Raw genomic sequence first — 10,552 nt, forward strand, 5'->3', positions numbered from 1 at the left:
GTGTTGCACTTTGGAATGTACCTTATATATCATAATGAAAAGACTTAAATGCATGAAACTCAGGTACAAGGTGGACATTCTAATGACTTTAATTATATGAAGTTGAATGTGTCTGATTTTACCAGTATTTAGATGTCTATTAACTATTACAGTTCTCCAAATAATATGTCAGAGGAGTTTTGCGTTAGAAAAGTCACCTCGAAATATTTTTCCAGAAATGATGATTCTGAAAGCTGCTCGGAACCAGCTGTAAAAGAAAGCATAGATAAATGGATTGAGTGTTGAGTTTGAAAGTGCAAGCCAGTTAAGAGTTTCGTACACTGCAAATGGGACTGGTAAATGACCTAAAAGTTGAAATGCTAAACAGAGGAAGAAAGGAGTCCAACACATGAGGAAAACTCCCATAACAGTTGCAAAGAGTTTTGGTGGCCTTTCTCTCCATCTTTCTGACAGTTGCTCTGGACTTTAAGCTCTGACAGGTTGTGTTCTGGATGCTGCATGCCTGTTTCTGTGCAACAAGGAAAATCTTCAGGTAGATACACAACATTACAATCATTGGGAGGTAAAATGCAAAAACAGGTCCCAAAATATCTGCAAGTAGGAGAGAAATGATGCATGTGTCTTCACATCTTTCCTGTTTTAATCCTGCAACTAATAAGCCAACAGCAACTAGAACAGAAACAGTCCAGGTTCCAAAGATCATGACCAAAACAACATGCACATTTATCTTAGTTCTATATGTCAGCGGCTGACACACTGCATAATATCTGTCAATGGAAATACAACATAAATTTAAAATGGAAGCTGTGCTCAATGTTACATCAAAGCTGGTTCGTATTTTACAAAATAAATTGTCATGATACAGACATGAGCTTACATTGAACACCATGTTGAAAGGAAAGACCAGCACACCAACGAGCAGGTCAGCCACAGCCAGAGAGAGAACAAGAGAGTTTGTAACAGTGTGGAGCTGTTTGAAGTAAGTTATGGAGATTATTACCAGGAGATTTCCACATACAGTTACAGCAGATAATGAACCAAATAAAATGTGTAATAAAACACATATTGTTAAAGGGGGAGTTATCAATATATAAGAGACCTTATGTATTGCATAGCAGAGAGGTGTGTCATCAGCATTAGAGCGATTGACATTAACTTCTGGTGACATGTTTCTGGTTTCTTGAAAATTAGTTTCCCAGTAAAGAATAACAATAGTTATAATGTCAGAGTATTATTTTAAAAAGTTTTGCCTACACAAATTCAGAATTACAGTGATAGTTCACTAGAGGTGAAAGAAAGATTACACCTTTAAAATCTCAAAATAATAAACATCAGTGTTGATGCTCCTCATTACTGTGACACTGTGCACCTTGATGTTTATGAACACCTGTCTCATTACCATAATGAATACATTTTCTAGCTGTCCAATCATATGTAGGACTTTTTCTGATGATGTCAGATGCCAGAGCTTCATAATGTTGATTCACTCTAGCTTAGGGGCCAAAAATGACTTCATTTCCTCTTTTGACAAAGCAAACAAATCATAATTTAATAATCTTAAACCTATGAGTTTAAATGTGTATATAACTCTGCCCTGGTCAGTGCAACAGTAATGCTTTTGTAACCCAGGTGCCGAATTTTTCATTTACTCAGTCTATAGTTCCCTGTGACCTAATCTTGGGTTGTTTAATTTTCATGAGAGGTAATGTCACAAGGTCATGGGACTAATCACGGAACTTTATGAACCAATAAGTTAAGTCTCTGTCTCTCCCTCCTAGAGCTGAAATTCTAGTGGTCTGATCACTAGCCAATAAGTATACTTGATACCATGCATATGCTACACAATCATGGCGAGCTAGCCAGGGGGGTGTTGTACAGAGTTGAATATACATTGTCAATCAGCTGTAGTCTTTATACTTACCATGGACAATTCTGAGAAACTGGGCCTTAAAATGCCCAACGCCGTGTTGGTCGAAGGAATAACAAGAGTGAAACTGATGAAGAAGTTATAGATTTTTTTTGGGCCAATATGGTTCAATTTCAAAAACTGAATTTATTAATGAACTTGATTCTGTGTTTCATCAGACTCTAATTATATAGTTTTAATGGTCAACCATAAAGGCCAAGAGAAAGGAGGACACACACTTGAAGACAGCCCTCAAAACCTGTGGCTACCCCAAGTGGGCTTTCAACAAGGCAACATCCACATCAGGCAGAAAAACAAGAGACACAGATGAGCCTCTAGATCCACAGAGGAAGAACCTAGTCATTCCATATGTAGCAGGGGTTTCAGAGAGAGTTAAATGGATTTTTGGGAAACATCAGATACCAGTCCACTTCAAACCCACTGTTATGACCCTGGGTCATTAGGTATGTGATTTGTTGTGTGTGGGTTGTTTGTTGTTAGATCTCTCCTCCCCAGTTCTTGGTGTGTATGTGTATGTGTGTGTGAGAGAGAAAGGAGAGGGCGTGGAGTATAGGTGGATTCCCGTGATTGGTCCATTCAAATGGCTGGCTGGTCCATTGGTGTTCCTGGATTGATTGAGGTCTTCCAGGATGACTATAAGAAGCCCACTGACTGCAGTTCGAGAGAGCTATTCTCCCATCTCTGCCACTCCCAAACCAGCATTCTTTGTAGTAACTGTTCTGTCCTCAGGTTTAAGTTAATTTGGGGGAAATATGTTCGGGAATTGTTTTCTATGGAATTAAATAATGTAGGAGAATACACACGGGGACATTTTGTAAAGGGAAGCGGAACCTTTGTTTCGACATGTGGGAACGTTTTATTTGTGGCAATCCCATGAGCCATCAACACTGTAAAATGGTAGAAGCACATCTCTGGTGTCCCGGGTCAATTCGCTCCTGAGTTTATGTTTCATCATGCCTATGGCAGCAATGTCTGTAAGTGCATGAGTTGTTCGCTCGTAACTTTATTCATGACGTATGCATGCTTTGGATTTGATCTCTACGAACGTAGTTTGATTCTCAGTTAGCTTGCTGGTTAAGATATTGGATTTTTGGGCTTACAAGTCAGGCTCATGGTTCTTTGTATTCTGGTTTTTTTTTTTTTTACAGTTTTACTCGCTTTTCACCTGTCAACTGAAAGAAGAAAAATAATAAAGGAGCAAGGCGCTCGCGTTCCTGGCTCGTGAAAACGAGTTTGGCTTACTGTTTACTCTGTGTTCACGCACTAACGAGCTCACACACAGACAGAACAGTACAGTAAAAAGACAACCAGCAGTGGGTGCAACGCAAACACAAAACTCCAGCATGGCATCAGAGTCCAAAACTAGTGTCAGAGATGAAACGAAGTCTGAAGCAAGACCACCACGTCCATCTTCTCCAAGGTCTTCGGCACACACGAGAGCTAGCTCAAAACGCTCGTCATCTTCTAGATCATCTGTCATGGAGGCTGCCGCCAAAGCTAGAGCCTCTGCTGAAGCAGCGCTCACCAAGGCAGCTTATGCTAAACGACAGTTAGAAATGAAAAAGGAGAGAGCCAGGCTAGATCTACAAAAGGCTGCATTAGAAGCAGATTTGGAGGCATTGGCGTATGAAGGGGAAGCCGAGGCAGCGCGAGTCGAACCTGAGGTCTTAGAAGCAGCTGCAGCTATGGGGAACGAAGACGTACAAAGTTTAAGAAGTACAGTTCCACCTCGAGTAACTCTACAGCGCACAGAGGAGTATGTGCAATGCCAATCACAGATCTCTGTACAGTCTTCCGCCCTATCCCCTTACAACGAAATGCAGCACACTGTGAACAGTCCTCCATGTCAGTCGACACCTGGAGCAGTAGAGGAAAAGCCCCCACTCGGAGTCTTCGGACCATCAGCACACGAGCCTGCACGTGCAGCTGAGCAAACAAACACCATAAAACTGTCACACAGTTCACATGGACAACATGAGCAGCCTCCTCCTCTTCAACCCGACTCTCCGCCGATGATAGACTTCGCCAAGTTCCTGGCACGCAGAGAATTAGTGACCACTGGCCTCTCGAAGTTTGACGATTCACCAGAGAACTTCAGAGCATGGCATGGCTGGGTAAAGAGTCATCTGAGCATGTGAAAAGGATTCACGCCGTTCATGTCACTAACCCCAGAGCGGCCCTCCATCTGTCCTGGCAGAGACGGCAGGAATACTACGGCACACCAGAGATGGTGGAGGATGCCCTGTTCAAAAGACTGGATAGCTTTCCCCGTCTATCTCCTAAAGACAATGCAAAACTGAGAGAGCTCGGTGGCAGCTAAGGATGATGGATACCTCCCCAGCCTGCCCTACCTCGACACTCCTCGTGGGATAAAGCCCATAGTAGAGAAGTTGCCTCCCGGACTGCAGGAGAAGTGGCTCACCTCTGGCTCCGGCTTCAAAGAGCAGCACGAGTAACCTTTCCTTGATTTTCATTCTTCGTGAACTTTATAGATGGCCAAGCTAGGGCCCGCAACGACCCAAGTTTCGCCTCGTCAAGCAACGGCCAGTCATACAGCAAAGGGGAGAAAACTACATTCAAGCAAAGCGGATTCAAGACTGCTATATCTGTGCACGAAACAGACGTGTCTGCTACTGTTGACGCAGGCACCACAAGCACCGCAGGCTCTGAAAAGAAAGACAGTGATCCAGCTCGATATTGCCCTGTGCACAAGAAAACGCATCCGTTAGAGAAATGTCAAGCATTCAAAACGAAAACACTGCAGGAAGGAAAAGACATTCTAAAAGAACACAAATGCTGCTTTAACGTTCCAAGTCACCTTTGGGACCGCTGCTGAATTTGGCAGCGGATATTTCTCGCGGATTGCCTTGCTCAGGTCACCAGCCCACCGGGCGAACAGCTCCTTATCTGGTCTGCGGAGCGTGCCCGCAGCCTTCTCTATATCTCTTGCATCCATGCTGGTCTGCAGACTTGCCATTCCTTGCCTGTCCTTCCCGGTTTCTTCCTGTTCTCTTGTCCTGGAGACTCACACTCCCTGTATGGAGACCAAGACAGCGTGTCATGTTCATCTGTATCCAGAGGTTCCTCCTCAGGTCTCCATTTTCCTTCTGCCCATAATAGTATAGACCCAGGGGGTCGAGAACCCTCCTGTGGTGTGAACCTTAACTGTACTTCTCGCTCGCCTCTGTCTCTCTCTCTTCGTGCAGGCTTCTCTACCTGTAGCTGCGGTATAGGTTGTCCGGAGTCATAGGCAGACTTCTTGTCACGAGGGGGCTGTTCCCCTCCTCTGCAGTCCCCATCCCGGTGATCCGGGGAGGAGGTCCCTTGCCCATAGCCATGGGATGAGGGCAGTATGATCCATTGGTGTCTTACCTTTATCCTTTATGAGCTGCATCAGCATCTCCTTATACTTGTCCATCTCTGCCTGGGGATCCTTTTCCCTACATGTCAGTCTTCCTGCCTTTAAAATAGATTCAACTTGAATCCCCAGATTGACCCATTTTTCTGGTGGGCCCCATCTGTCATTATTCATCTCATGATCAAATTCTCCATCCATTTTGATCTTTTCTTTATTTATTTGTATTTAGTTGTAATTCGGTGTTTCCTCCACCAGATGGAGCAATTTTCCAATTCCTGTTGCAGTACCTCCCGCCTCCTGCGGGTGTCAGCAGCTTCTCCTGTAATTCTGCTCGGCGCCACTAGAGGGAGCCAAATAGTGGGAGGAGCAGCCTCTGAATCACTTCACCTCTACATCCTGGTTCTCTGCTCAGTTTATCAGGGTCCCTCTCAGAGACACTTCCGTTCATACTTACCTCCTCACTCAGGAATATAGACATAAGTATGATACTAAATATCAACTATGTTATAACATATATTATACTTTGTCTAATAACAATAACTACATCGAATAATGCAATATTAATTGCCTTTCACACAATTTCACATTCATACGAATATTTCCCGATCGTACACGGCTGAGATTTACACTCACACTGCGTCTGCCGATCGAACACGCACAAACTTTTATTAATTCCTGTTTCGGGGTCTCCCCAGCTCCCGGGCCTTTCAACCCAGTTTTACCCAGCCCCCCGTCGAAGACTGGTGGGGTCCACCACGACCCGAGAGTTAAATACTCCGCCGATCGAACACGCACGGATTTTACTTAATCTATCCGCCGATCGCACACGCACAGATTTTACTTAATCTTTCCGCCGATCGCACACGCACGGATAGTTTTTCTTTTATTGTATTTTCTTTGTATATTTTACTTTCGATTTATAACTTTCAATCCGTCTCAATTTGTAACCAATCCGAAATACACATCAACAGTATCCATTTTAGTGGTATTCAATTCAGCAGAATTTAATATAATAGGTTTCTGCCTTACTTTTTGTTTGGCGCCTCAGAAACTGTCAATGTGATCTTTCGAACGGTTTTTCAGTCCAATTTTCCCCTCCAAGACCGGACGAGCCTCCAAATTGTTGAAAAGTCAGGCCTTGTGACGTTCACTCGAGTTTATTAATGGAGAGTTAACAGAAGACGGAATGGAAGTTAGGAATCGACACACCGGTTTATTGTAAAAGTACAGAGACGTCTCCGGAGATCCACTCACACACGCAGGCAGAGAGATCTAAACAATAGATGGAAACTATACAATGTTTAAACTGTTGGGCAGCGCCCCACCAAAAGGAATTTATGATATTACCCTATATGTAGTTGTTATTGCCAACTGTCTTCTATGTGTTCTGGATGGGGGTCGCTTGAGCAAACCAAGGCCAGTTACTTCCTTTATCTTATGTGAAGTCCCCATGGGTGCATCTGCATTCCACAGTCCACAGAAGGGCCGCCCCATGTCACTCTTTCGGGCTTTGCCCGGCTGGGCCCCATGGGTGGAGACCCAGCCACCAGGTGCTCGCCTACGAGCCCGAACCCCAGGCCTGGCTCCAGGGTGGGGCCCTGGTTTCGCCATGCCGGGCGACGTCACGGTTCTCGATTTTCACTCCATAAGGGGTCACTGAACCGCTCTTAGTCTGGTCCGTCACCTAGGACCTGTTTGCCTTGGGAGACCCTGCCAGGGGCATATAGCCGCGGACAACATAGCTCCTAGGATCATACGGGCACTCAAATCCCTCCACCAGGATAAGGTGGCGGTTCAAGGAGGGGCACAGCATCTACAGTGGGTGGAACATGCTCACAACTCTCTGGTTTCAGCAGCATCTGGTGTTTCTCCTTTCGAGGCAGCCATGGGGTACCAACTGCGCTTATTCCCATCTGCGGAGAACCATGTGGCCATCCCTTCGGTCATGGATCACATCCGCCGTGCCTGCCGGACATGGGTGGAGACCCGGAGAATGCTAAGCCAGTCGGCAGAAAGGAATAGATACATTGCTGACCGTCGGCTCATTCCGGCCCCTGCTTATTGTCTGGACCAGAAAGTATGGCTCAGTACTAAAGATTTGCCCCTGAAAGCCACTAACCCTAAACTGCCGCCCCGCTTCATTGGTCCTTTTGTGATCGAGAAGGTCATCAGTCCTGTGGCAGTCCGACTGAAGTTACCAGCAACCATGAAAGTGCATTCTACGTTCCATGTTTCCCTGCTCAAGCCCGTGATTACCAGCCCACTTGCTCCGACTGGGGAGCCCCCACCCCCCCACCACACCTGGTGGATGGTGTGCCGGCCCAGTGGCGGTCGTTGAGGGAGAGGTACTGTTAGGGTTTTCATGTTCGGTTTTGTCACGTGTTAATTTAGATTATGATCTCCTATCCATGAGTGAGCGAATGTGGGTGTGGTTCTCTCTTAGCAGGTTAATCTGGATAACCGGCAGCACCTGGGACTCCGGAGCGACCCTGCAGACTTGCACCTGTCGGTCTATTTAGTGATAAGCTGTGTTGATTTCCTGATTTTTGTAATTAAATACTTCTTGAACCTGCTTCCCGATTTCCTGGTCTGTTCCATTCTGCACTTGGGTCTAGAATTACGACAAGCTTAACAGTCTCTTCACTTCTTTTCCACACTCTCCAATGCTCTGGACTGCTGACCCTAGGTACTTAAAATCCTCCACCTTATTCACCTCTACTCCGTGTAACCTCACCGTTCTATTTGAGTCCCTCTCATTTACACTGTTTTACTGCGGTTAAACTTCATTCCTCTCCTTTCCAGAGCAAACCTCCACCTCTCTAGATTTTCCTCCACCTGCTCACTGCTCTCACTACAGATGACAATGTCATCTGCAAACATCATGGTTCACGGAGATTCCTGTCTAACCTCATCTGTCAGCCTGTCCATCACCACAGCAAACAAGAAAGGGGCTCAAAGCCGATCCTTGGTGTAGTCCCACCTCCATCTTGAACTCCTCTGTCACCCCTACAGCACACCTCACCACTGTCTTACAGCTCTCATACATGTCCTGCACCACTCGAACATACCTCTCTGCCACTCCAGACTTCCTCATACAAAACCACAGCTCCTCTCTCGGCACCCTGACATACGCTTTTTCCAAATCTACAAAGACACAATGCAGCTCCTTCTGGCCTTCTCTGTACTTCTCCATCAGCATTCTCAAAGCAAATATTGCATCTGTGGTACTCTTTCTTGGCATGAAACCATACTGCTGCTCACAAATGCTCACTTCTGACCTCAGCCTAGCCTCCACTACTCTTTCCCATAACTTCATTGTGTGACTCATCAGCTTTATTCCCCTGTAGTTTCCACAACTCTGCACGTCTCCCTTGTTCTTAAAGATGGGCACCAGTACACTTCTCCTCCATTCCTCAGGCATCCTCTCACTCTCCAAGATCTTGTTAAGTGGCCCAGTCAAAAACTCTACTGCCACCTCTCCTAAACACTTCCATTCCTCCACAGGTATGTCGTCAGGACCAACTGCCTTTCCATTTTTCATCCTCTTCAACGCCTTCCTCACTTCATCCTCACTGATCTTTGCTACTTCCTGCTCCACAACAATCACCTCTTCTACTCTGTGCTCTCTAACATTTTCCTCATTCATCAATTCTTCAAAGTATTCCTTCCATCTTTCCATCACACTTGTGGCACCTGTCAACACATTTCCATCCCTGTCCTTAATAAACCTAACCTGCTGCACATCCTTCCCATCTCTGTCTCTCTGCCTCGTCAACCTGTACAAATCCACCTCTTGCATTCGTGCCCCCCTGTGGTTGCATTGTCTTAGGGCTTAAATAGGGGTGTGAAAAAATGAAAACAGACCAACATGTCCTCACTCTCATAGAATGATGCTTAAAATTTTCCTCACAAAGATAGAACTACAAGTAAAAACACACCCATGCATACATGTGCAGACATAATGTAGGCAGGTACCCACATCTGATTGGATGAACAAGGCTTTTGATAATTTAGATTCAGGGGTTTATTAATGCAGTAGTGCAAAGGTTCTGAACAGTGGTGCTGTGACTGAAGTCCTTGTTAAACTACAAGGTAGGAGAAATAATAAATGGAAAACTCAAATATACTGAAAATTCTATGTTTTTCTTTAGAATAGGAATGTTGTTGAAGTAGTACATACATGCTAATGAAAAAAAAACTTTGAATTTCCTTATCATAGATTATTGTAATTGTTATAGATTGTGTTCTAATTTTAACCAAGGAGAATGGAAACACAGCTGGCTGTCAATGGTACATCCATTATTAATGACATACATCCCTGCTATGAGTTGGATAATACAACTTATGTATTTACAAGCAAACCTTCCATAATCTGTGTTTTAGTATATATATTTCTTGGCTTATTATCTATTTCCACAATTTTTGGAAACCTTCTTGTAATAATTTCCATAACTTACTTCAAACAGCTCCACACTCCTACAAACTGTCTTGTTCTCTCTCTGGCTGTGGCTGACCTACTTGTTGGTGTGCTGGTCTTTCCTTTTAGCATGGTATTCACTGTAACGTCATGTGTGTATCATGAAGATTTGTTTTGTAAAATACGGGACAGCTTTGACGTGTCACTGTGCACATCTTCTATTCTAAACTTGTGCTGTATTTCTATTGACAGATATTATGCAGTTTGTCAGCCTCTGACATATAGAACTAAGATAAATATTCATGTTACAGTTATTATGATCCTGGTGAGCTGGAGTGTGTCTGTTTTAATTGGAATTGGCATCATTATTGCAGGATTCAGCCAAGGAACATGTGAAGAAGTGTGTTCCACTGATGTTGCATTAGCAAACACTATGGGACCTGTTTTCTCCTTTTACCTTCCAGCAATCATAATACTTTGCATCTACCTGAAGATTTTCCTTGTTGCTCAGAAACAGTTGAATAGCATCCAGAACACAACCTGTCAGCATGCAAAGCCTGGAGCTACTGCCAGTAAAATGGAGAGAAAGGCCACTAAAACTCTGGCTACTGTTATGGGTGTTTTTCTTTTATGTCTGACTCCTTACTTTCTTTGTATTGTCTTTCAGCCTTTGGCTAATAATTCCCCACCAGTTCCTGTGATTGAAGCACTTAACTGGCTTACACTGTCAAATTCTACGCTGAATCCGTTAATTTATGCTTTCTTTTACAGCTGGTTCAGAGCAGCTTTCAGAATGATCATTTCTGGAAAAATATTCCAAGGTGATTTTTCTAACTCAAAATTGTTTTGA

General features: G+C 44.3%; 1 protein-coding gene and 1 pseudogene across 1 annotated transcript; one reads left to right on the forward strand and one right to left on the reverse strand.

Moving 5' to 3' along the window:
- Positions 1-168: 168 nt before the first annotated feature.
- Positions 169-1,168, reverse strand: LOC113137537 (trace amine-associated receptor 1-like; annotated as a pseudogene).
- Positions 1,169-9,550: 8,382 nt separating this feature from the next.
- On the forward strand, positions 9,551-10,552 carry LOC113137314 (trace amine-associated receptor 1-like). Its single transcript, XM_026318878.1, has one exon. The coding sequence runs from the start codon at positions 9,551-9,553 to the stop codon at positions 10,550-10,552; it is 1,002 nt and encodes a 333-aa protein (XP_026174663.1).

Source organism: Mastacembelus armatus, chromosome 24 (genome assembly GCF_900324485.2).
Source record: "Mastacembelus armatus chromosome 24, fMasArm1.2, whole genome shotgun sequence".
Lineage (NCBI taxonomy): Eukaryota > Metazoa > Chordata > Actinopteri > Synbranchiformes > Mastacembelidae > Mastacembelus > Mastacembelus armatus.